General features: G+C 40.7%; 2 protein-coding genes across 5 annotated transcripts in view; both read left to right on the forward strand.

Annotated features, from left to right (window-relative positions):
* Nucleotides 1-10,288, forward strand: part of PDCD2L (programmed cell death 2 like) — a 29,599-nt gene extending 19,311 nt beyond the window's left edge. The window contains exons 7-8 of one of the 2 annotated variants that reach the window (XM_027079373.1): nucleotides 6,172-6,301; nucleotides 10,110-10,288. In XM_027079373.1, the coding sequence (XP_026935174.1) occupies nucleotides 6,172-6,301; nucleotide 10,110 (131 nt within the window). In that variant the 3' untranslated portion in view covers nucleotides 10,111-10,288. Of the gene's footprint in view, nucleotides 1-6,171; nucleotides 6,406-10,109 lie in introns of those variants that run through there. The other variant, XM_027079372.1, reaches the window with a different exon arrangement.
* Nucleotides 10,289-11,422: 1,134 nt separating this feature from the next.
* Nucleotides 11,423-25,874, forward strand: part of UBA2 (ubiquitin like modifier activating enzyme 2) — a 31,787-nt gene continuing 17,335 nt past the window's right edge. Inside the window, exons 1-9 of one of the 3 annotated variants that reach the window (XM_027079370.1) lie at nucleotides 11,536-11,628; nucleotides 12,205-12,337; nucleotides 13,499-13,582; nucleotides 14,486-14,556; nucleotides 15,761-15,825; nucleotides 17,221-17,321; nucleotides 18,753-18,874; nucleotides 24,502-24,569; nucleotides 25,015-25,136. In XM_027079370.1, coding sequence (XP_026935171.1) covers nucleotides 14,552-14,556; nucleotides 15,761-15,825; nucleotides 17,221-17,321; nucleotides 18,753-18,874; nucleotides 24,502-24,569; nucleotides 25,015-25,136 — 483 coding nt within the window. In that variant the 5' untranslated portion in view covers nucleotides 11,536-11,628; nucleotides 12,205-12,337; nucleotides 13,499-13,582; nucleotides 14,486-14,551. Of the gene's footprint in view, nucleotides 11,629-12,204; nucleotides 12,338-13,498; nucleotides 13,583-14,485; nucleotides 14,557-15,760; nucleotides 15,826-17,220; nucleotides 17,322-18,752; nucleotides 18,875-24,501; nucleotides 24,570-25,014; nucleotides 25,137-25,874 lie in introns of all 3 variants that reach the window. The other 2 variants (XM_027079369.1, XM_027079371.1) reach the window with 2 other exon arrangements.

The following is a 25,874-nucleotide window of genomic DNA, read 5'->3' on the forward strand; positions in this document are numbered from 1 at the left end:
GCTCATGGGCTTAGTTGCTCCGTGGCATGTGGGGTTTTCCCAGAGTAGGGCTTGAACCCGTGAGCCCTGCATTGGCAGGCAGATTCTTAACCACTGCGCCATCAGGGAAGTCCCTTTGAGTTCTTTTTAATAGCTGTGTATACAAGTATTATTTAAGTCGTGTTTAGCAAATTGTTGCATGGTAGGTATCTACCAGTTTCTGTTGCCATCAGCCACATAGGAGGTTGTTGATGTCCCAGCATCTTTTGCAGCATCTGGTACAAAATTTTGGAAAAGTTTTGCAAATATTATTGTTAAAAACGTCATAACCTAGCAGTTCCACCCAAAAGAATTGAAAACATACGTACACCAAAACCTGTACACAAATGTTCGTATCAGCATTATTCGAAATACCCAAAAAGTGGAAGTAACTGAAATGTTCATCAACAAATCAGTATACAAACAAAATGTGTATCTCCAGTGAGTATTATTCTGCCATGAAAAGAAAGGAAGTACTACATGATAAACGTGCTACAAATACTTGTGCCTTGAAAACATTATGCTAAGTGAAAGAAGCCAGACACAGAAGGCTACAAATTATACGATTCCTTTTACATGAAATGTCCATAACAGGCAAATCCATTGAAAGAGAAGATTAGTGGTTGCTTGTACCTGGAGGCAGGAGAGAATGGGGAGTGACTGCTAACGGGTATGGGCCTGGGGTGTCTTTTTGGGGTGATGAAAATGTTCTGGAATCTGATAGTGGAGATGTTTGTATAACTATGTGAATATGCTAAAAACCAATGAACTGTAGCTTTAGAATGGTAAATTTTATGGCATGTGAATCATATTTTAATTAAGAAAAACACCGTGTAAGCAGCTGCACAAACTCATAATGCCTTTGGTGATCCTTATAAGGATGACAAGAACAACAATTATGACAGCAAAGTGACAATTATAACAATTAGGTTTAATGGAGGAAAAACAATTTTTAAAAAATATTTATTTTTTGGCTGTGTTGGGTGTTAGTTGCGGCACTCGGGATCTTTGTCGCGGTGCATGGGCTTCCCTCCTGTGGCACGTGGGCTCAGTAGTTGTGGTGCACGGGCTTAGTTGCCCTGCAGCATGTGGGATCTTAGTTCCCTGACCGGGGATCGAACTGGCATCCCCTGCATTGGAAGGTGGTTTCTTAACCGCTGGACCATCAGGGAAGTCCCAATGGAGGTAATTAAGCCAACTTAAATAATGAACATTCATTCTTTAGGAAAAAACGTTAGTTTTATTTATTTATTTCTGTGGTACGCGGGCCTCTCACTGTTGTGGCCTCTCCCATTGCGGAGCACAGGCTCCGGATGCACAGGCTCAGCAGCCATGGCTCACGGGCCCAGTCGCTCCGCGGCATGTGGGATCTTCCCGGACCGGGGCACGAACCCGTGTCCCCTGCATTGGCAGGCAGACTCTCAGCCACTGCGCCACCAGGGAAGCCCACGTTAGTTTTATTTTGCCCTTTTATGTATTGATAATATGTAGTTGAAATTCTTCCTGTTGCATGTGTTTTTTTAACCAGTATTTCTACAAATTAATGTTATTGACACCAATCCTGTGAGCCCTTAACTTTTTGAGATCTTCATATTTTTCTTGCTGAGGTATTTATTCTACCTCTTCCTTGTTTGTTACACATCCTCCTCTTTTTTTTTTTTTTAACTACTTTTGTGTTAGGTTTTCACAGTTCAAAAATGTATGGGTTTCTCTCAGTCTTTATTGTTGTTTTTTTTCTTTTCTTTTTAAAATTCTAAGTCAAAAAGTCTATCTCCTAGTTGTTTTTCTAGGAGATGGCTTTGTAAAATATTTAAATCATTACTCCATGCAATGTTAAGTTTACTTACATTGTTGTGACACGGATCTCCATAACTTTTTCATCTTTCAAATCTGAAGCTCTGTACCCATCAAACAACTCCCCACAACCCCTGGTAACCACCATTCTACTTTCTATTTCTATGAATATGACTACTGTAGGTACTTCATATAAGTAGAATTATAGTATTTGCCCTTTTGTTATTGCCTTACTTCACTTAGCATAATGTCCTTAAGGTTCATCCATGGTAGCATGTGTCAGAATTTCCTTCCTTCTTAAGGCTGAATAAATATTCTATCATATGTATATACCGATTTTGTTTATCTCTTCGTTCGTTGATGGACACTGGCTTCTACCTCTTGGCTATTATGAATAATGCTGCAATAAACATGGGTATACAAATACCTCTTTGAGATCCTGCTTTCATTTCTTTTGGTTATATACCCAGAAGTGGAATTGCTGGATCGTATGGTAATTGTATTTCATTTTATTTTTTCAAAGAACCACCATACTGTTTTCCATAGTGGCTGCACCATTTTATATTCCCAGTCAACAGTGCACAAGAGTTCCAGTTCCTCCATATCCTCACCAACACGTATTTTCTGTGTTTTTCATAGTAGCCATCCTAATAGGTGTGAGGTGCTACCTGATGGTTTTGATTTGCATTTCCCTAATGATTAGTGATGTTGAGAATCTTTTCATATTAATGACTTATTAGTCATTTTCATATCACTTTATGTAAATGCCTATGCAAGTCCTTTGTCCATTTTTTTTTGCCGTACGCGGGCCTCTCACCGTTGTGGCCTCTCCCGCTGCGGAGCACAGGCTCCGGACGCGCAGGCCCAGCGGCCATGGCTCACGCGCCCAGCCGCTCTGCGGCATGTGGGATCTTCCCGGACCGGGGCACGAACCCACGTCCCCTGCGTCGGCAGGCGGACTCTCAACCACTGCGCCACCAGGGAAGCCCCCTTTGTCCATTTTTTAATCAGCATATTTATTTTTTGTTGTTGAGTTGTAGGAGCTGCTTTATATATTCTAGATGTTACCTCCTTATCAGATATGATTGGCAAATATTTTCTCCCATTCCACTGATTGTGTCCTTTGATGCACATGTTTTTAATTTTGATATAGTCCAGTTTGTCTGTTTTTTCTTTTGTTTCCTGTGTTTTGCTGTCACATCCAGGAAATCCTTACCATGTACTTTGTTTTAATTTATTATTTATTTATTTATGTATGTAATGGCTGCGTTGGGTCTTTGTTGCTGCGTGCGGGCTTTTTCTAGTTGTGGCGAGCCGGGGCTACTCTTCGTTGTGGTGCCCAGGCTTCTCGTTGCGGTGGCTTCTCTTGTTGCGGAACACGGGCTCTAGGCACGTGGGCTTCAGTAGTCGTGGCTCGCGGGCTCCAGAGCTTAGGCTCAGTAGTTGTGGTGCATGGGCTTAGTTGCTCTGTGGCCTGTGGGATCTTCCCAGAGCAGGGCTTGAACCCGTGTCCCCTGCATTGGCAGGCAGATTCTTAACCACTGCGCCACCAGGGAAGTTCCTAGGTAATGGGTTCTTTATTCAAGAGGCCCTAGTTTCTATAAGATCCTCTGAAATTAAGAGAATTATATTCATTCAGTATTTCAATTTTGAATAGTATGCATTATCTTTACTATAACAGATAAGGAAATGTATACCCTACTCCATCTCCAAATATTTGAGTATCATTTTTGCTTTATCAAGGTTTTTAAGTCTGTATTCTATAGCCATAATTCTCATAGCTGTTTAGCCTATGAATTCTTTATTTTGACTGTTCTCTCCTAGCTGGAATCTATCAAGTAATAGCCTCAAAGAGGGCTCGTAGGTGTTGTTCTTACTTTAGAATGTGTGTGCTGGTCTGCCTTTATATTTGAAGGACAGCTTATGTATAAAGTTCTTAAGCCCCACTTTCTTTCTTCAAACTTTGTAATTGCCCATGCTGTCAACAGTGAGAGCCCCGCCAGTCCTTTTATCTGGTACCTCCTGTCATCTCCCGTGGCTGCGTCTCACCGGGAAGTATGTTTTGGCATTGAATGTTGCTTTGTAGAAGTCTGAGGGTGGACTGATTTCCACCCCGCCCCACCGCCGCCACCTTTGTAACTAACTTTATGCTAGGATGCCTGTAGAATTTTATTTATTTATGAAGTCCAGGCACTGAACTAACATATGTCTTGCCGTCCCATTGTTCTATAATCCTTTTATTGTGGGACAGGATAGGTCTTCTGACCTATGTATTTAGTTTTTCTTCCTTTTTATTTCTGAGTATCTTTTCTGTTGAATTTGTAGCTTTTCTATGGAAGCAACACCAGTTGCTTTGGTCACCTTTCTCCTCTCAAATGCATGCTTTTCCCTTTCCCTCTACATTCATTGAGATTCTCTCAAGCCTTTTTTTCTACCTGTAATTAAGTTTCACCTGTCTTTTCTGTTTCTTGTGGTTTCTGATGTTTTTCATTGGATGTGTAATGGGACTGTTTTGATCTCCATATGCCGTGTCTTTCTCCTCCCCCTCCCTCATCCCCCAAATGTGGCAGGTCTCTGGGCTCATGTATAATACTCAGCTACTTGGTATTTTATTCTCTCTAATTCTTTACACCTCCTTCTTTCATCTCCTGGTGGTTACTAGTACTGAGTTTCAGCCTTCTAATGCCCTCTGAAAACTGCCTGTTGCTCATTCTAGTTGGGAATTATCTCAAATTCACCACGTTATTTTTTCAAAATCAGCTCTATTTTGGCCTTTCTTTGTACTGTCTTTGATTTTCTTTCTATTATTGCTGTCTACATTTTTTAAAAGTATTTTTCTTTTGCTGCTGCAAACCAGTTGCCCAACTGCTCCTTTTCACTCCTGATTTCCTATTCTGATTTCAACAGGAGTTCTTGTTGCTCATGTTCTCTTGATGACATTCTTCGTGGCTCCATCCATCAATAAACTTCTATAAATTCTTACGATTTATTTTTTACTTTTTGCCTGTATCCTTTCTTGGAGGTAGTGTTCTGTCAGTGTGACATATTTTAAAATGATCTTCAATGTCAGATAGTCTAGACATTTGCAATGAAGACTAATTGAGATTTTTTGTTTATTTTCAAAGTATATTTTACTGGGACTTCCCTGGTGGTCTAGTGGCTGGGACACTGTGCTCCCAATGCAGGGGGCCTGGGTTCGGTCCCTGGTCAGGGAAGTAGATCCCACATGCCACATCTAAGAGTTCGCATGCCACAACTAAAGAACTCACATGCCGCAACTAAGACCCGATGCAGCCAAATAAATAAATAAACATTTTTTTTAAAAAAGTATATTTTACTGAGAAATCTGTGGGTTTTTTTTGCAATAAGCAGTCACTTTTTGTAGGAATACTGCAACTGTATTGTGACTGAAAACTAGTGAGCACTGTTTTTGCTTTAAGTAATTATTTTTTCAGTGTGTAGGTAGAATCACTCCCTGTGGCAACGCCAGTTATCCTCATATTGAGCCATCTTTTTCCTTCCTTTGTATTTTCTTCTAATTGCTTAACAGTTAACACTTAGGATGTGCCAGGCTCTGTTCTAAGTATCTTACATGTATTGGCTTGTTTACTCCTCCTTACAGCAACCTTGTCATCATGATAAATATAGTCATTATAACATAGAGATGAAATCACTTGCTCAGGGTGGTCGAGCTGGGGTTTAAACTCCAGCAATCTTGTTCCAGAGTCTGGGCTCTATCCACTAAGCAAACTTTGAAATTTTTTTTTTTTTGATGGGTATACTATTTTATTAACATTTAAATTTCACCAAGAGTTCAAGTATATGCTAGCCATTTGTTCAGATTTTTGAAATAAAGACAAAATGGGCAAACGGCTTTGAGGGTGCGATGTATTTAACACTGCCCAATATATTCACCAACTAGACAATCGAAGGGGTGGTATGACTATACACTTAGGAGCACCAAGTACAGGAACAAGCCCTGGAATTGGAAGAAAAACCTGCCATTCAGGACTGAACAGAGGTCTTTGGTTGCTGACAGAATCTCCCCTTGACTTCAGACATGAGACAAACTGAGGGAATCTGTCAGTATACAAAAACCACTGCCTTTAGTAACAGGATGGACTTGCCAGAACCAATTCAGATTGTGGGGACCAGTCTGAAGTGAGCAGGGTTGGCTGGAGGCTGGAAATGTTGCAACTGAAGGCCAGCATCGGCAGATGACAGCAGCCGTGTTCTAAAAATCGCTGATTTCTACACAAGTTCCTAAGATGCTTTCCCCAAACAGGGCAAACTTTGAATATTGAGTGTATCTCATAAGTTTTCTGTTTGCTGGAATCCTGAATATGTTGTATTTTTCAGGTCTTTCTGTGGAATTCGGAACCATTCTAATATACACATGTGAGAAGAGTTGCTGGCCTCAAAATCATCAGACTCCCGTGGAAGAATTTTGTATTATCCAAGAGGACCCAGATGAATTATTATTTAAGTAGTGCGTTTCCTTTTGTGTTTTTTTGTTTGTTTGTTTTCATTTTTGGCTGCGTTAGGTCTTTGTTGCTGCACGTGGGCTTTCTCTAGTTGCAGAGAGAGGGGGCTACTCTTCATTGCAGTGCGCGGGCTTCTCATTGCGGTGGCTTCTCTTGTTGCGGAGTACAGGCTCTAGAGCACAGGCTCAGTAGTTGTGGCCCATGGGCTTAGTTGCTCTGTGGCATGTGGGATCTTCCTGGACCAGGGCGTATTCTTAACCTCTGTGCCACCTGGGAAACCCTTTCCTTTGTTTATATAAATTAAAGCAAATCTTAATGTTTAAATTGTGTTTTTACCTCATTTTGACTCACAATTTATTAGCTCTTGTTTCTTGTTTCTTTTTGCTTTTTCGCACCCCTGATGGGTCTGGAGCCAGGACTAGAACCTCCCAGCTGTGGACTGGTTAACCCTTCCAGGGTCAGTGGCCTGTGTCCACAGTGGCAGCTCAGAATGTGGCTCCTCTGTAGCCCAGAGGGCAGGTGATCCTATGTAAGCAGACCGGTGGGTTCTAGGAGGGAGAGCAGCTGGAGAGCCATGAGCGCAGCCAGCCACGTACTACCCCTGCAGCCTTGGCACTTTTGCTGTCCCTGGGTGCTGACAGAGCAAACTACTGGAACTGCTCCAGCTGCTTGAGGCTCCTGCCCTGTGACATGAGCTGTTTATACCTGCCTGGTGTTCCCCCACCCCAGGCTCTCCGCCCTCACCTCCTGCCCCTAAAGCATCACAGGAAGGGGGCCCTTTCTCTCTTCTGGACATTGTCCTTCCATCCAGCTGTCTACCTCTCCAATCTCCCCTTTCTCCATTTAGTTTTTATGTTCTCAGCTGCTTCCATTCTGCTACCCCTTGACAGCAGCATGAAAACACCTCCACCAGCTGTGTACAGACCTGCTGTTTGCCTGCATAGATGAGGAAACTGGGTATTAACATAAACAATTTGATTTATGTTAATAAACATAAACTTTGGTAAATAACACATTAGGCCCATATTATCATGAGATGTGGTTCTCCTGGGCAGTGTGTGACTGGTGAGAACCCTACCTGATGCTGCCCTGCCCTCTCCCCCTTTCCTGGGAGGGTGGGAGGCACCTGGGGGAAAGTGGCTGGCTGTGTAGAAGAAAGCGAAGGTGTTGGTCAGTGATATTTCAGGATCCCTGGGTTTGCAGGGCTGCGGCTGAGTGTGGACCTGCAGAGAGAGGTTTTGACTCCTCCTCTGTCATGCTGGAGAAGTGACCACCGGTTCCCCTGTGGCACTTCTGTTGTGGGTGGAGAATCCCTCAGACTGTCAGACCACTCACTCCAACTGGAGCAGAAAACATACTGCTTATATTTGCAGGTATATCACTTTGGATTTATTTAAATGGCCAGAGAGTACCCTCTTCTGATGAGAGGATGGGGTAGAATTGTTGCTTTAAACTGTTGATACAGACATTTGTAGACATCTGAGCTAGGTGTAATGTGGCTGACTTTTAGGTGGAGACAACTTGTGCTTCCAACCAAACATGTTCTTGAATCTAGTTATACATGTTTGTATGAGGTCTTACCAAAACAGAGTACAGATTAGCAGGGGCGTTTCCCATGATCCCATAGAAATAATGTTTGTGACATATTGTTAAGGAAGCAAGATATGAGAAAACAAGTCTAGTGTGAACCCACTTAAATGTAAAACTCTTCATAGTGCTGTGCAAAAGATCTAGATCTGGAAATATAAACACCAGCAAGGCCCTGAGGAGTAGGATTAGGTGTGCAATTTTTGAGTGGTGCTTTTCAGTTTTTACTTCCTGCACTGGCATCCTATTTGAATTTGTTAAGGTGGGCAAGCATTTTATACTTTATACACACTGTTAAAAGATAAACTGAGGCATAAGAATTTATTTGAGCAAAAATCAATTGGAACCAGGCAGCACCCAATCTAGCAGAAAGGAAGGAGCTTCAAGGAGCTAAACAAAATGACTTTTACAGGCAGAAAGGGACAGGAACAAGAAAGTTTTATCAGCAAAATAGGGGGTTGGTTATTGCCAACTTACTTTCCTTTAGGGGACGGCAGGGGTCTTTCAGGTAGATTACCTAACCAGTGCTGATCCGGTGATTCCTGATTGATGGTTTAAGATTCCATTTCTGGGAGAGCCGAAACTGTAATTAAGTCTCAGTTTGGTGACATGGGGCTTAGCATAAGCGACTCCATTCTGAGCTTGTATCTTGTTTTTAACAACACACCAACCCACGAAGAATAGCAAAGCCTCAGGGTTAGGTGTCCAGCCCAGGCAAAGGAAAGAGGAGGGAGGCAGGAAAGAAGCAAAGGAAGGTGGCTCTATCCACTGTGTGTCTAGTGGGAGAAGGAAGGTCAGCATTTTGTTGAAGACCTCTGTTAGCTTTGGCTGCCACAGGGGGCCTTTATGAGAGCCAGTAGTAGGGAAGGAACATCAGCAGCTTACTGTGCAAGGGTGCCTCCCACCCCAACCACGGTTGGGTGCCCTGGCCCTTCCTTCGTCTCATGGATCAGGGCAACAGACTGAGTACCCCTCACAGATCAGGCTTGGTGTGTGGTTCGCGAACCAGCAGCTGATGAGGAAGACCACAGAAGTCAAAAGCATTTTCCTCTGTTTTCCACTGTCAATCAACAAAACGAAGAAAGAAGATAAGAAAAGAGTATATTTGGCGTCATAAGAATTGCAATTCGGAAGACACAGATTTGATTAAAAGGGAAGGAGTGTTCCGGGGAAGAGAAAAAGTCAGGGGCTTAGAAAGGCAAAAGCCACGAGACTGTACTCTGACACAAGAAAAAAAATACTCGTCCTTAGGGATGGCGGTCACGAGTTGTTTTAGGTTAAGGATCTGATAAATAGATAGGCTGTCATGAGTTATATTAGGGTAAGGGTAAGTATCAAGTTTCTGGCAGATGTTCTGGATGCCTTCCTTAGGACAGTAAGTGGTCAAAACGTCAGATTTCATCCAGGCTGAGCCATGCATAAATTACTTTGTCAGTGGCCTTCCAGCTCCATTTTGGAGAGCTCTCTTAGCAATACTCTATTTTGATTTTCCTTTCACACCGTCTTTTCCTTTTTTCTTCTAATAATTTTTTCTGATTTTAAAATTCACATTTTCTTTGAGGAGAATGAGCATCTGAGAAATACAGTAAAGTTTAGAGGAGAAATAAAAATTATCCATAATTTCATCACACACAGATACACAAAAATATTAACCATGGTTATTTTCTTCCTGTTTAAAAAAAGTTTTTTTTAACAAAATTTAATCATATGTGTGGTTTTGTATCTTTGTGTTTTCTTTTTCTTTTTTTGTTTTGCCTGCCGGGCTCTCCATTGTGGCTCGTGGGCTCCAGAGTGCATGTGCTCAGTAGTTGCAGGTGCTGGCTTAGTTTCCCCGTGGCATGTGGGATCGTAGTTCCCTGATCAGTGATGGAACTCGCGTCCCCTGCATTTGCAGGCAGATTCTTAACCACTGGACCACCAGGGAAGTCCTTGTATCTTTTTCATTCAATATTATGAGTGTTTCCACCATCAATATTTTCCCAGGACGTACTTTGTAACTGAAACTGAGTCCCTTGGAAATCGAGTTCCTTTACTGAGTTTATGATAAATCTCTCTCCAAAACTTTATTCCCTTTCTTATCCCCTCTGATCTCAATCCTGTGCTAACTGAACACTAATCACCCAGAGTCAGATGGCTAAAATTGCTGTTGTTGATAACATCGTTAATGTACTAACCTTGCTATTATAGATGTCAGCATTAAGGTATAAACTCATGTTGTTTCTCCAGAGGAAGATGAGCTAACAGACTCCTGAACCATGGACCACGTGGCCAGAAAACTGTAAACCAGAGACAGACATCCTAACTCCCAATTAAGAAATGTCACAGAAATGTCACAAGATGATGATTAATCCCAGCCTCTTTGTTCTTCCCCTTGTGGACTTAAAAAATTATTCACAACCTAAAAGTTGAGAGTTATGTTTTATTTGGCGGGAATTTTTAGGTCTTCAAGCCCGGGAGGCAGCATCTCAAGTAACCCTGAGAAAACTGCTCTGAGGAGGTGGTGGGGTGGGGAGAGACAGGTTATATAGAAGTTTTGCAACACAGGGCAGGTAGTTGGAACATCAAAGGATTATTCTAAATTAAAGAAAACCAGATACCCCAAATTAAGGAATTTAGTGCTTTTCTATGTATGGGAAGATGCAAGAGTCTGGGCTCACTGAAATCATTCCTTTGATATGCACCTCAGTTATCTGGGGCCAGTATCCTGTGTTTTCACATCCTCAGTTCCCTCAGGGCTTACGGTGGGGAGTGGCTGTAGTCTGATGGCTGCTAGATGGCAGGTATTCTTTCCTTCCTGAGTTTCCTTGGGGCTCACCAGCTCACGGATGGAGGGCTGCAATTGCTGATGACTGACATCCTTTGTTTACTGATGTGGCAGGAAATATTCCATTCCTCACCCTTAAAAAAAACCCCTAGGGCTTCCCTGGTGGCGCAGTGGTTGAGAGTACGCCTGCCGATGCAGGGGACACGGGTTCGTGCCCCGGTCCGGGAAGATCCCACATGCCGCAGAGCAGCTGGGCCCGTGAGCCATGGCCGCTGGGCCTGCGCGTCCGGAGCCTGTGCTCCGCAACGGGAGAGGCCACAACAGTGAGAGGCCCGCGTACTGAAAAACAAAAAACAAAAAACAAAAAAAACCCCTCTAACTCAGAGACCAAGTTGAAGTGGATCTGAGGCTTGCTTCCCACTCCCTTGCTTGGCACCCTGCAGTAAGTCCTTACTTTGCTGCAAACTCCCCTTGTCAAAGTTTGGCTTTCTTCAGTTGGGGCATAAGAGGCCTCTGCTCGGTTACATATATGCTGCAAAGTATTTTTTTAAAATACACATCAAAAATCTAATAAATCTTAAGCCGGATAGCAGAACTACGCGCCTCGGTGCGAAGCACTACCAGCCTGGAGTACAGCCGGAGGTGTGAAGAGTCTTCTGCTCACAGTCCAGCCCAGTCCGGGCCGCTCGCGGACTGGCCAGGTCCCCAGGCCCCGCCCATTCAGCGCCGACAGGCGGCCGCAGTGCGCAGGAACGGAAGCTAGGCCGCCCCTCCCCCACTCACTTCCGGCCGCGGCTCAGTTCTCCCGCCTCCGCCTGCGCCGAGGCTCGTGGTTGTCCCGCCATGGCACTGTCGCGGGGGCTTCCGCGGGAGCTGGCCGAGGCCGTGGCCGGGGGCCGGGTCCTGGTGGTGGGCGCGGGCGGCATCGGCTGCGAGCTCCTCAAAAACCTCGTGCTCACCGGCTTCTCCCACATCGACCTGGTGAGGGCCAGGCGTGCGCGCGGGCTGAATGGCGGGCCGTGGAGCCGGGGCCGGGGGATCGGGGCCCGGAGGTCCGGACCTGAGCTGTGGGTGCGGGGGCGGACCAAGAGGCCCTGGGGTCGTCGCTGCCCACCTAGAGGGAGCTCTTCGGCGGCTGCGGGGCGGGCGCCGCTGCACGCCGGGCCCGCTCCGCAAGCTGAGGAGGCCAAGGGCCCGGGTCTTCCGGGCGTCCCGCGAAGAGCCGTCCCCCGCCTCCCAGGCAGCGCCAATTTGTGGCGGCTCTGGGGTGTGGAAGAGTCCTCGTGTCTTCGCTTCAGAGCAGTTCCCCAGCTTTAACCGGAGGCAGGAGAGGATTGTCTCGAGTCCCTTGGGGATGTTGTGAGTGTTCAATTCGAAGTCCCCCTTAACTCAAATAATATGCAGAGCAGAGGATGGCGGTGGTAACAACCAGGACCTACTGAGCGCTTGTCCCGAGCCCGGCGCTGTCCTGCGCGGTTTACTCGCCTTAACGCACTTAATCTTCACTACCATCATAGGCTTGTAAACGCTGTCTTCACCCCATTTTATTTTTAACAGATAAGAGGAAAAGTGAGGTACTGTGGGGTTTAGTGACTTACCTAGGACTCCTTTGTGGCTCGCGCTCCTCTCTTCTGGCTGGGTGCAATCTGCGTGACAGTCATTGTTATCACCGTAGATTATTTCGTTAAAGGTATTGGTTAGGATTTTAACTTTTGCATTGTTGAACAGTGACGGGAAGCTACTGTAATTCTGAGTCAAGTCATTTCTGTTAACGTAAACTTTTTAGAGATTGGAGTTGTAGCCTGAAATTTGGATGTGAGTTTATAGAATCTTAAGGTGTAGTGGAAACAGGGAATTATAAAAAAAAAAAAAGTAGAGGTGGCCGACTGAACTAATAAATGAGTGACTGGGGGGAAAAGCATTTACGCGTTTTCCATTGGTTTTTATAGGGTTAGTCTTTCCATTCAGTTCTGTATCCCAAATATGAATGTGGCATAGCTAATACCTACTAATACTTCTTCAAAAGGATCATTTTGTAATAGACAAGGCAGCGAATTTGGGCACCTGAAAAATAAATGCTGATCCTTTTTTATTTGGTTTAATTTTTGTAGTAAATTTAGAAAGCACAGATAAAAAATGTTAGGTGATTATATGTTTTGGTGATTTTCACCAAAACCATTAGGGTGTTTCACAGTTAGAACATTTGATTACTCTTCATGTAACTTTATTGAAATGGAGTGAAAATGGTTTTAGTTATAATTATTTCTTCTCTTATATTTACTTTGAAGCAGCAATTAGATAAGACTTAAAACGTGAGACTTCTAACCTTGTGTAGAAGCTTCCCTCCACAGCCCTCAAGTAATGATTGTAAATGAAATTGTGTGTGGGTAAAGACTTTTGAATTAAAGAAAGCAGCAAAAATTCAGTAAATCTATTTGGCAAGTATCATTTAAGAAAAAGAACAGGGCACAGTTAGATCTATTATGTTGGATTTGAAAGAGTAATCAGATTGATAGAGAAATGATGGAAATATAATGCATTTTTAGCATCATTTTGTCATCTAAGGAATTACCTAACATATTTGCCAGTATGATTAAACAAATGAACAAAAAAACATCCTTTCTAAAATATTTTTGAGAAAGTTGTATCTGAAATTAAATCTTGTTTTGTTTTAATACGCATTAAATTATTTTGATCAATTTAACAACTTTAGTATATTGGTCAAAAAGCATTTTCTCCCCTAACGTGGCAGATATCAAAACTTCTGGGTTATGGATGCTGAGGATAGGGATACGTATTGCTCAGACATACCAGGAAATTTGTGATTTATCTGGGGTTTATGCATTTGTAGATTGACCTGGATACTATTGATGTCAGCAACCTCAACAGGCAGTTTTTGTTTCAAAAGAAACATGTTGGAAGATCAAAGGCTCAGGTAACTTTGTATTTCTCATATCATTTCTATTTATTCACTTATATTTCTGCCCTTTGGTGGATCTTCTATTTATGGTATTAGGTTAATTTGGACTCTCTAGTAGGAGGGAGAATATGGGGGAAGCCATCTCTTTTTAGCTGAGGGATTATGAAGAATAAGAAGATGTCTAGAAAAGGACAGAAGACTGTGCCATCCTTTCTTATCTACAGAGGAAATAAAAGTGCTCTACCCAATCCTGTAAATGGTGTCCCCTTCTTAAATTTCTGATTGTTTACTTAGAATGAGCCTTGTGTTCCTACATTGCCTAGAGCTTGGCTGCTCCTGTGTTTGTGGGCAAGAGAAGCTACAGCTTATGTCATTGTCCCCTTTAGAAGAAAACAGCCTCCCCTGAGTTCTAGCCATCTAGATCTTTCTTTAGTTCCTTGAATGTTCCATCTTGATTCAGGGTTTTAAAACATCTTTCTCTTTGCTTTTTCTCCCAGCTTTTTGGGCAAACTTACACTCTTCTCCTTTTCATTTTTCAGATTTTCTCTAGGCATGCTTTCCTGAATCTCTTAGACTAAATCATATCTTCCACTCATTACAGCCTCTACTTTTTCTGTGTATCATTTATCATAGTTTGTAGTTAAATTTATCTGGATGGTTATTTGATTAATGTCACTTTTGCTCACCAAGTGCCTTATACAGTTTCTGATATATGGAAGATGCTTAGTAAATATTTGTTGAATGGATGAATGACACTTGGTTACTGCATTTGATATTTTTGCTGAAGCTTGCCATTCATGTACAAGTGTATATAAGTAGGTGAAATAACTATTGTCTGCCATAGATAGATTTCATATTCAGATAGAAATGTTGTAGTAATTTAGTAAATTAGTAATTTAGTGTTGTTTGTTTTTCCAGGTTGCCAAAGAAAGTGTACTGCAGTTTTACCCGAAAGCTAATATCATAGCCTACCATGACAGCATCATGAAGTATGCGCTAATTATTATGTTGCAAAATTGTGTTTGCTGTGAATTTTTAATTAAACCTTTAAAGTATAATACTTTTATTAGCTAAATATATGAACTCAGAGTCATTCTGCTTATTTAAAAATTTTTCTAGAATAATTAAAATGTAGTAGGTTGTGTCCACATAAGTGACATTCTTTTAACAGTTCATATATATATATGTGTGTGTGTATATATATATATGTATATATATATAATTTGAATGATTTAGATAAGAGGTCATTTACTCTAATACTGTCAATAAATAAGTTACTTGGAAACCTAAAAGGACCTTATATTCTTGTTTTAAATAAAGAGATATTCTAAACTATAAGAAATCAATATACATGATGATTCAGACTTTTCTAAATATATTGCTCTCATTCTGATCGATTTCAGCTGTGGCCTTTTTCAGTTTAAAAGGTTCCCTCTCAAAATAATTTGTTTGTTAGGACTGTGACTTCTGTAATATAACACTGGGAATTGTGATGGGGCAGTAGTTTTGATGGTACATAAATATACTCTGATCTCAGTAAAGATAGAGTAAAAATATAATTTTGGAGGCGTTGGGGCAAAGGAACCCTGCGTCTAAAATGTCCTTTATCTATAGTTGTTGTCCACAAGTAAGTGGTTTTAAAAATAATGAGTTCTTGTTTGAGGCCTGGATTAGAGAAAGTCTTGTGCTTTCTCAGGGAATTTGTGTTTCCAGCTTCCTTTTCATTCTCTGGATGTTTGCTCTACAAGCTTGCCTATAGCCCTACAACCTCCTTACCCTGTGTTGCTTTCCCAGTGCTGCTAAAAGCAGGGACCCTAGGGGCCTGAACCCTGCCTGATCCTGACCATGTGAGGTGAAGCTACAGGCCAGGCAGATCCTGGGAATGTATTCTTTGTATGTTCCCAGGCACTTGCTGCCCCAAGAAGGCCTGGTGGGACTCTCGAAGTCATGCCAGTTTGAGATTCTGCTCTGTGCCCGAGGTAGCTGGCCAAAACAGATGTGTGGTTTAAATCTGTTTCTGGTGTTTGGGGAAAAATCAAACCTATCTATATTGTAGAGACCCCTAATATCAGTTATTTTTGTACTTTTATTACTTTAATGTGCTTTTTAGGACCCTGTATTATACTGTGAAGCTCATGTGTAAGGCCGGTTGTTTTGGTGACCTTTTTTTTTTGTTGTTGTTTTACTTTGTAGCCCTGACTATAATGTGGAATTTTTTCGACAATTTATATTGGTTATGAATGCTTTAGATAACAGAGGTGAGATTATTTTAATACTTTTAATTCTAAGTATTTCCCTTCCTCCATAACAAGGTTGTTTACAAAATTAGTGTTAATTAAAATATTTCCTTATGAGTTAGAACTTAAAAGACCTAAAGGGAAGTAAGATCAGGTTTAAAGCTTGCCAATTGATTGTAATTTTAACTAGAACTAGTGTGAATATAGGGGAAGTTAAAATCATTAAAGAGGATGATGCATAGGTTGCGTGCATGTATATTTGTTTCAGATTATCCCAGCACTTAAGCACAGTGTGACTTCCTTCGTGTATGTGGAGATCTAAGAAATATCAGTGCCCAAATTTCACCCAAAACCAATTGAGTCAAACTCTGTAAATGGGACCTAAAGATCATATTTTTTCACAGTTCCCCAGATGATCTAAAGGGCAATGAAGGCTGAAAACCACTGTTTTGAGAGTAAGGCAATAGGATGTCAAAGTTAGCATAGAAGTCATGGCTCTTGAATTATTTTGGGTATATCTGGTGCTGCAATATATCAGACTGGATCCTATTACGTGTACACATTTTGGACCATTTAAACTTTACACAAGTTGGTGATATTTCATATAATCAAATATCATATAGCCAGTTATTGTTAACAAATCTTTGTGTCTGGAATGTGGGGTGAAAATAACTTAAAATACTCTTTCTGTAACTACTTCCACATGTAAAAGTACATCTGTCAAATGAGTTTGTAACAATTTGGGGCCAGAAATATCAAAAGGAAAAACATACAAAGTAGCATTAGAAAGAGGGTAACTCTTTTAACCAGACTCATCTTTTTTCCCCTCACCTTAAACTGCCTTAATAGTTCCAAGTTGGGACTTCCCTGGTGGTCCAGTGGTTGAGACTCTTGAGTTTCTACTGCAGGTGGCGTGGGTTTGATCCTTGGTCGGGGAACTAATACCCTGCATGCCGTGAGGCAAAAAAAAAAAAAAAAAAAAAGATAAATAGTTCCAAAGTTGATATTCCACATTCTCCATTTACTTCCATGTATTACCTGATAATTTTATTGGAATAAGAGCAAGTTAAGGGGTTGGAAAACGTTGAAACAATGTTTTAGCCATATTTAATAGAAGTAGGTACAGCAATAGAGGAGGAAGGTGGCACTTCGGTATTAAAAAGTAATATATAGGGGTGCTTCTCCTACAGTAAATTTGTGATATAAATTCCTTACCTTTGAAATTTTGTTGAATGTCTCTTAAATGTCTATAACAGTTGTATTACTCTGGTCATAGCTAAGAAAGTTGTACATGAAATAAAAACAATAAAAAATGGTTTGGGTAAATTTCATCCTAATTAAAGGTAACTACATAATTTCTTTTTTCTTTTTTTCTTTTTTTTGGTAAACTCCTGTTAACTAGTATTTTTCTTCCAGCTGCCCGAAACCATGTTAATAGAATGTGTCTAGCAGCTGATGTCCCTCTTATTGAGAGTGGAACTGCTGGTTATCTTGGGCAAGTAACCACTATCAAAAAGGTAAAGTACTTTTTTTGGTTTGGTTTGTTTTGGTTGGTTTTTTGCTTCCCAAATATTTCTTTGGGACCTTAAGGAGGGAAGAAGTAAACTTTGGATCTTTTAGCTCTGTGCAAAGATCTTTTAGCTCTGTGCTATTTTGTTTCATGTAGCTTATATATTAAAATCCTTAGGCTGGCAAGCATAATAAACTTGCCTTTTTAAATTCTTAGTAGCCGTGAGACTACATGTCATGTTGTAGTTGATATATGGTAAACCAGCCTTCTGAAAAGTTACTTGTCTAAAGTCTGGATTTATAGATCTGAAGAGTACTTTGAAAAAAATTTTTGGAGTATTTGTGAGTACTGACATTTCAAATATTTAGATAAAACTAGAGAATAAGAACAAATACGTGTGTGTTCATAAACCCAGTTTTATACAATCTCAGCATTGTTATTCATTTGCTGCTCAAATCTTTTTTCTTTGAATTCTTTTAAGAAATTAAACATAGATACGTTTGAAGACTCATTTTGCAGGTTTTGAAACTAAAAGGAATTAAACTCTACTTGAAATTTGGTATTTTTGTCTGCTCTGTGGCAGTTTTTCCATATTGAAAATTGTGGCTGTGCTTCAGTTGTTTTTACTGTTTAATATTACTCTTCGAAAGCTTAATTTATATCATTCTACAAAGACTTATAAATATCAGTTTATGAGGGGTGACTGCTTGCCATATCGCTGCCCCCAAGAAAGCATATTGGAAGGACACCAGAAATGGCATTACGGAGAAAACACTTCATCTGCTGCAATTTATATTAAAATATTATTTGCAGGTTTGGGGTCTTTACCATGATCCTGAGACACTAGTGTGTGTTAAGACTGAGATTGAGAATTGCCAAGATAAAGAATATTCTAAGTTTTAGAAAATTATCTCAGGTGCCGTGGACTTCTTTGAAGGATTCCTTACAGTATAACTTTAAACATAACCCTTTAGCAACGAAATGAAGAGTATTTGGTTTGGTAATACTTAGGATTTTTCCATGTATCTGGATAGATCTGGAAATTAGTGCTTTAAATTCAGTTAATCTTCAGGAGCTTATAAGGTAAATCTATAAATAATATTTAAATAACTGAGTTTCACAACTTTGAGAGATAATTGGTTGGAAAGTTATTTGTCTTTCCCCATCTGTTTAGTGTGATCAAGGTAAACTTGTATTTTCTCCTCACCGGGCCAGGAATCAGAGAAGTCCTGGCTTAGTCTTGGCTGTGACTATGGTAGATTCAATTAACTTTTATGTTGTAGTTCCTTATCTGTAAAGTAAGGATTTTTGAGTCACTAATATTTTAAAATTTTCTTGACAGTTGGAATATAGATGAATGAAATGTTTATGATTATATTACAATATTGAGAAGCCACTATGATGGGATAAATGTTTTTCTCATGTCCTGACTTTGCAGGGTGTGACTGAGTGTTACGAATGTCATCCCAAACCAACCCAGAGAACTTTTCCTGGCTGTACAATTCGTAACACACCTTCAGAACCTATTCATTGCATCGTTTGGGCAAAATATTTGTTCAAGTAAGAGTATATATATTTCTGGGCATATTTTTAGTACTGATAATGGACAGTGGGGTCATTCTTATTTAAATACCTTGGAGAAATTGTACTTATGATGATGAAGCTTAGTCTGACTGGAGACAGGCATGTAACTAAATAAATACAAATCTATGTATTTGGAAATACTAAAACATACTTAGAAGTAACTCATTGGTTAAAAAAGAAATAATGGAAGTTGAAAATACTTCGTAATAATACTGAAAATACTACATGTGGAACTTGTAAGATACATTGAATGTGGTAGTTGGAAGAAAAGATACAGGCTTACACATATGAAGAGAGGTGAACATTAATGAGCAAAGCATCCAACTTATGTTAGAAAAAGAACAACATAAAGTCAAAAAAATTAGAAGGAACGGTATAATTGAGGTAAGAGCAAAAAATAAGTTGGCAAGTTTGATCATAAAAAGGAGAGGGGGATAGTTAACTAAGTGGGGAGTATAATCTCAACACAGATTAGAATAATGAGGGGGAAAAAAGGGATGATAATAAAAGATTATGCCGCTACATATTCCCCCCACCCCCAGCTGCGGTGGGTCTTTGTTGCGGCATGCAGAAGCCTCTGCTGTGGCATGCAGGCTCTCTAGTTGTGGCCCTCATACTCAGGCTGCGTGTGGGCTTAGTTCCCTGACCAAGGGTGGAACCCGCATCCCCTGCACTGGAAGGTGGATTCTTAAGCACTAGACCAGCAGGGAAGTCCCTATGTCAGTACATTTTAAAAACTTAATGATTGGATAAATTCATTTTAAAAACTTAGAAAACTGACTCAAAAAGAAATAAAAGGCTCCCTAGGGAAATTTAATCAGTGGTTTAAATTTCTCTGACTGATCCACCAAACCTATGTGAATTTATAGCTGATTTCCACTAAATTTGCAAGGGATATATCATTCTAATCTTATATAAAGTTTCAGAGAAACTTTTTTAAAAAATGGAATACTTCATGTTTTGGGGCTATCATATCTTTTTTTTTTTTTTTTGCGGTACGCAGGCCTCTCACTGTTGTGGCCTCTCCCGTTGGCGGAGCACAGGCTCCGGATGCGCAGGCTCAGCGGCCATGGCTCATGGGCCTAGCCACTCCGCGTCATGTGGGATCTTCCCGGACCACACGAACCCGTGTCCCCTGCATCGGCAGGCGGACTCTCAACCACTGGGCCACCAGGGAAGCCCCCAGGGGCTATCATATCTTTGATAGCAAAACCAGTTAAGGCTGGGGACTTCTCTGGTGGTCCACTGGGTAAGACTATGCGCTCCTAATGCAGGGGGCCCAGGTTCGATCCTGGGTCAGGGAACTAGATCCTGCATGCATGCTGCAACTAAGAGTCCGCATGCCACAACTAAGACCAGGCACTGCATGCATGCATGCATAAATAAATAAATAACCTCTTCTTTTTTAAGAGAGGGCATTTTGTTATTTATTTATTTACTTATGTATTTATTTACTTTTGGCTGCATTGGGTCTTCGTTGCTGCACGCAGGCTTTCTCTAGTTGCGGCGAGCAGGGGCTGCTGTTTGTTGTGGTGTGCGGTCTTATTGTAGTGGCTTCTCTTGTTGTGGAGCATGGGCTCTAGGTGCGCGGGCTTTAGTAGTTGTGGCTCGCAGGCTCAGTAGTTGTGACTCTTGGGCTCTAGAGCACAGGCTCAGTAGTTGTGGTGCACAGGCTTCCTGGATCTGCGGCATGTGGGATCTTCCCAGACCAGGGCTCGAACCCGTGACCCCTGCATTGGCAGGCGGGTTCTTAACCACTGTGCCACCAGGGATGTCCTACATACATTATTTAAAAAACAAAACAGTTAAGGCTGTTATAAGAGGAAAATTGCGAGACATTCTCATTCATAAATGTAGATGAAAAAATCCTATACAGAACATTAGCATACAAATCTAGAATGGTGTAAAACAAAAGTATACCATAACCAAGCTGTATTTATTCCAGGAATGCAAGCATGGTATAACACAAGAAAAATCTATAAATGGCATTTACTTCATTAAGAATTTAAAGAGAAACTATATAATCTTCATAGATGTCGAAAAAGCATTTGGTAAAATTTAGCAAACACCTTTTCATGACAAAAATTCTTAGTAAACTAGGAAGAGAACTTTATCAACCTGATAAAAAATATTTTCTAGAAATCTACAGCAAACATTAGTTTTCTTTATTTTTTGATTAAGGTATAATCACTCAGAAAAGTACACATATAATAGTATAACAACAAAATTTCACAAGAAATACACTTGCAAGCTTTATTTACTTGGCAAACATTTTTTTTCTTTTTTAATAGACTTTTTAGAACAGCTTCAGATTTACAGAACGATTGAGAAGATAGCACAGAGTTCCCACACCCAGTTTCCTGTTACTAACATCTTAGTATGACGTACATAACAATGAGCCAATATTGATACATTATTTATTAACCAAAGTCCATAGTTTATTTAAATCTCCTTAGTTTTTGCCCAATGTCTTTTTTTCTGTTCCAGGATACCCCATTATAGTTAGTTATATCTTCAGGCCCACCTTAAGGGGGCTGTGACAGTTTCTTAAGACTTTGCTTGTTTTTGATGACCTTGTTAGTTTTGAAGAGTACTGGTCAGGTTTTTTTTTGGCTGCATTGGGTCTTCGTTGCTGCGTGCAGGCTTTCTCTAGTTGCAGCGAGCGGGTGCTGCTCTTCGTTGTGCACAGGCTTCTCATTGCGGTGGCTTCTTGTTGCGGAGCATGGGCTCTAGGCACGCAGGCTCAGTAGTTGCGGTGCGTGGGCTCTGGGGTGCAGGCTCAGTAGTTGTGACGCACGGGCTTAGTTGCTCCACAGCACGTGGGATCTTCCCGGACCAGGGATTGAACCCGTGTCCCCCTGCATTGGCAGGCGGATTCTTAACCACTGCACCACCAGGGAAGTCCCTGGTCAGGTATTTTTTAGGATGCCCCACTGTCGGAATTTGTCTGATGTTTTTCTCTTGATGATACTGTGGTTATGGATTTTTGGGAGAAAGATCACAGAGGTAAAGTGCCGTTTTCATCATATCATATGAAGGGTACATGTTGTCAACATGTTTTATGACTATTAATGTAGGCCTTGATTACTTTAAGGTAGTGTTTGTTTTCTCCACTGTAAAGTTACTCTCTCCCCTTTCTATATTGTCCTGTCTCTTCTCACCCATTTATTGATATCAGTGTGGACTCATTGATATTGAATATGGTTTCGGTTATAATCTTATACTGTTTTATTTTGTTGCTCAAATTGTTCCAGCTTTGGCCACTGGGAGCTCTTCAGTTGGCTTTGTGCTCTTTGATATACTGCCATCAATGTGTGGGGGTTTTTTGGAGCAATTCCTTACTTTCTGGTACTACAAGATGCTCCACGCTCATCTTTTATGTTTCCTGCTTCAGCCCTAGAATTAGACATTTCTTCAAGGAGCCCTGGTTCCTTTAATTGAAGAATGATACTAGCAACCAAGATGCAAGTGCTTAGGCATAGTTCTGGGGTGCCATTTCTTTTAGGCCCTCTTAGCTGACAGAGCAAAAAATATGTTTATACTAATTTGTATATATAAAATATTGATATGATTCAATGCAATTCTAATTAAAATCTCATCAGGGATTTTATTGGAACTTGTTCAGCTGATTCTGAAATTTATATGGAAGAATAAAGCCTAAGCAGAACCACAAAACACTCTTGGAAAAGAGTAAGTTGAGGGGACTTGCTCTAACAGATTTCAAGATTTAATATAAGGTAAAAGTAATTTAGTGAGTTGCTGGTGCAGGGATAGAAAAACAGACTGTAACTGAGGTTGCACAGTAGATCCCAGATGAAAGAAGGGACTAAATAGAAGGGAAGGCAGTTCACTACCAATGTGGAAAAAAATTGTATTCTCTACTTCAAACGATATGTGTAAATTAACAATATATAGAAATTAAGTCCAAGTGGATTAATTATTCAGATGTGAAAGACAAAACTTTAAATTTTTCTAATATAGAAGAAAATCTTTATCTTTGGGGTTAAGGAACAATTTCTCAAGATACAGAAGTGTTAGTTATAAAATAAAGGATTGATACATTCAAATTCATTTAGTGTTTCGTCATCAAGAGACATTAAATGATGTATAAATAATAAGCTGTTATATGGGATGAAATAGCTGTAACATATAAGCAACTAAAACTGTGATCTGGAATATACTCCTGTAATCAATAGGAAAAAGACAACCTGACAAAATAATACTAACAGACATTTTTTCACTTAAAGGGAAACCCAGATAGGCAATAAGCAAATGAAGATAGTGTTTAACTTTATGATTGACTTGCAAAATCATGAATAAACCCACAGTAACATACTATTTTATACTTGCTAGTTTGGCGCAGAACATTAGGTGCGGAGAGGAAGTAAGTCGATAGGAACTCTTATATGCCGTTGTGGGGCTGTATTTTGGGGCACAGCCAGTGTGGGAAACAAATGGCCATTTTCTTGTAAAGTGTATCAGGATCTTTGAGATTTTTACTGTGCAAAGGATTTCTTCAAGATAGCTTTATTATCAGACTTCCCTGGTGGTCCAGTGGTTAAGACTCCGTACTTCCCATGTAGCGGGCACAGGTTCGATCCCTGGTAGGGGAAGTTCCGCGTGTTGCAGCCAAAAAAAACACAAAAACATAGCTTTTTAAGATAGCTTTATTTTAAGCTACGTGCTTGAGGAATGGTTGGAAAGTTATTAAACAATTCTTAGGATAACTTGCTTAACGAAAGAGAATTTCAGCTTAATGCTTTTCTGTTATTTCTTATAAAAGAAAACCATCTTATTCACTGCTGAGTTTCTTGCACCTAGACCAGTGCCTCGCACATAATAGGTGGGTCAGTATTTGTTTAACAGCTAGCTGCAGGTATACTTCACAATTATTATTCTGGCAGTGGAATATTATCCATGTTGGAATGTAAAAGCTGCTCACGTGTCTCTTGATCAAAGATTTTAACATAGGAATTTGCAGAGCCTAGCTGGCAGAAGTGAACCTAGGTCTACTAAAATGTAGCCTTGCCTGTGTTGTGGTTGAAATGAGAATGCAAGCAGTTTTGTTTTGTTTTGTTTTTATTTAGTTAGTTTTGGCTACGTTGGGTCTTCGTTGCTGCGTGCAGGCTTTCTCTAGTTGTGGCGAGCGGGGCTACTCTTTGTTGTGGTGCGTGGGCTTCTCATTGCGGTAGCTTCTCTTCTGGCGGAGCATGGGCTCTAGGCGTGTGGGCTTCAGTACTTGTGGCACACGGGCTCAGTACTTGTGGCTCGTGGGCTCTAGAGCACAGGCTCAGTATGGGCGCATGAGCTTAGTTGCTCTGCAGCATGTGGGATCTTCCCAGACCAAGGCTCAAACCCGTGTCCCCTGCATTGGCAGGCAGATTCTTAACCACTGTGCCACCAGGGAAGTCCCTGCAAGCTGTTTTAAACAGAATGTTTTAATACTTTTAAGTTTATGGAACATAATTTGTCAGTTGTTTATTTTTCATCCCTACTAAAGATTTGAGATAACTAAATTTGTTGTTTTTGAGAAAAGTAAGAAAAGTTAACCTTTGTTCAGAGTATTTTGTTGTACATAAATATTTACTATTCTTAAATTATAGCCAGTTGTTTGGGGAAGAGGATGCTGATCAAGAAGTGTCTCCTGACAGAGCTGACCCTGAAGCTTCCTGTGAGTAAACCAGTTGGGGTATATTTTCTTATTGGTGAGCACTATCTTTATTTTGCTAATTTAATATTGATAGCTTAATGCAGGGGGAAATAATTGCTGTTATGTGCTAGATAATATGTATTTAAGATGTGTTTTTAAAAATGGGTACTGCCATTTTACTTGTGAGGAAACAGTGTTCAGGGAAATTTTACAAATCTAGTAAATAGAGCCAGGAGTTGTTCCCAGATCTGATTATAGGTCTGTACTTGGAACTGCTCTACATATGGCCTTCAGAAACTGAGGCAGAAAAAGATGGTGATGAGCATGTTATAATTCTGTCTCCTTGAACTCAGAATGTGTCAGATGCTGGTGACCTCCATGAGTGACTCTTTTTTCCCCTAAGGGTAGATGAGAGCTTAGTTCTATACTAACTACAGTTGAAAATAAAATGGTGTTTGTTTTGTAGGGGAACCAATGGAAGCCGAAGCCAGAGCCAGAGCATCTAATGAAGATGGTGACATTAAACGTATTTCCACCAAGGAATGGGCTAAATCAACTGGATATGATCCAGTTAAACTTTTTACCAAGGTTAGGTTTACTTTTTTTTATAATTGTAGATAGATTTTTGTTACTCTGTTTTAAACTAGTACATGATTGAATTACACTTCTTTTTATGCCTACTGCTATCTTAGTGAATTCATTGATGCAGGTGGGATAAACAAGTTTGAGATTTTAACATCAATACTAAATCAGTATAGCATCTTTATAGAAGGTAAAATACAGAGGCTTGCTTATTCACTCTTGGTTGTCTTTCCTTCCCTCAATTTCACTGAACTTCTTGATTTTCTTTATATAACTGACTTTTGGTTCCTGCTGTTTCTCGTCTTATATCCCTTTGCTGCTCAAATCTTCTATTGAGAGTTTGGGTGACATGTTCTAAATTGCTCTTGAATCCCTAAGCCTGTGTTCTTGGGTGAATTCCTCTTCATTTTATATATTGTTTGCTCAGTATTTTTAGAGAAATCTGTAAGATTGCTTTAATTAGGTCTACCTAATTATGGCTCAGCTAGGCCCCCAGATCTGTGTTTTTAAAAGTCTTTTCTCTTTTCCCTGCTTCTTTTTTTTTTTTAATTAAAAAAATTTTTTTTGGCGGGGGGGTGCTTCCCTGGTGGCGCAGTGGTTGAGAGTCTGCCTGCCGATGCAGGGGACACAGGTTCGTGCCCCGGTCCGGGAAGATCCCACATGCTGTGGAGCGGCTAGGCCTGTGAGCCATGGCCGCTGAGCCTGCGCGTCCGGAGCCTGTGCTCCGCAGCGGGAGAGGCCACA

The sequence above is a fragment of the Aethalodelphis obliquidens genome, unplaced genomic scaffold (genome assembly GCF_003676395.1).
Source record: "Aethalodelphis obliquidens isolate GAN/ISIS:26980383/991018 unplaced genomic scaffold, ASM367639v1 scaffold43, whole genome shotgun sequence".
NCBI lineage: Eukaryota > Metazoa > Chordata > Mammalia > Artiodactyla > Delphinidae > Aethalodelphis > Aethalodelphis obliquidens.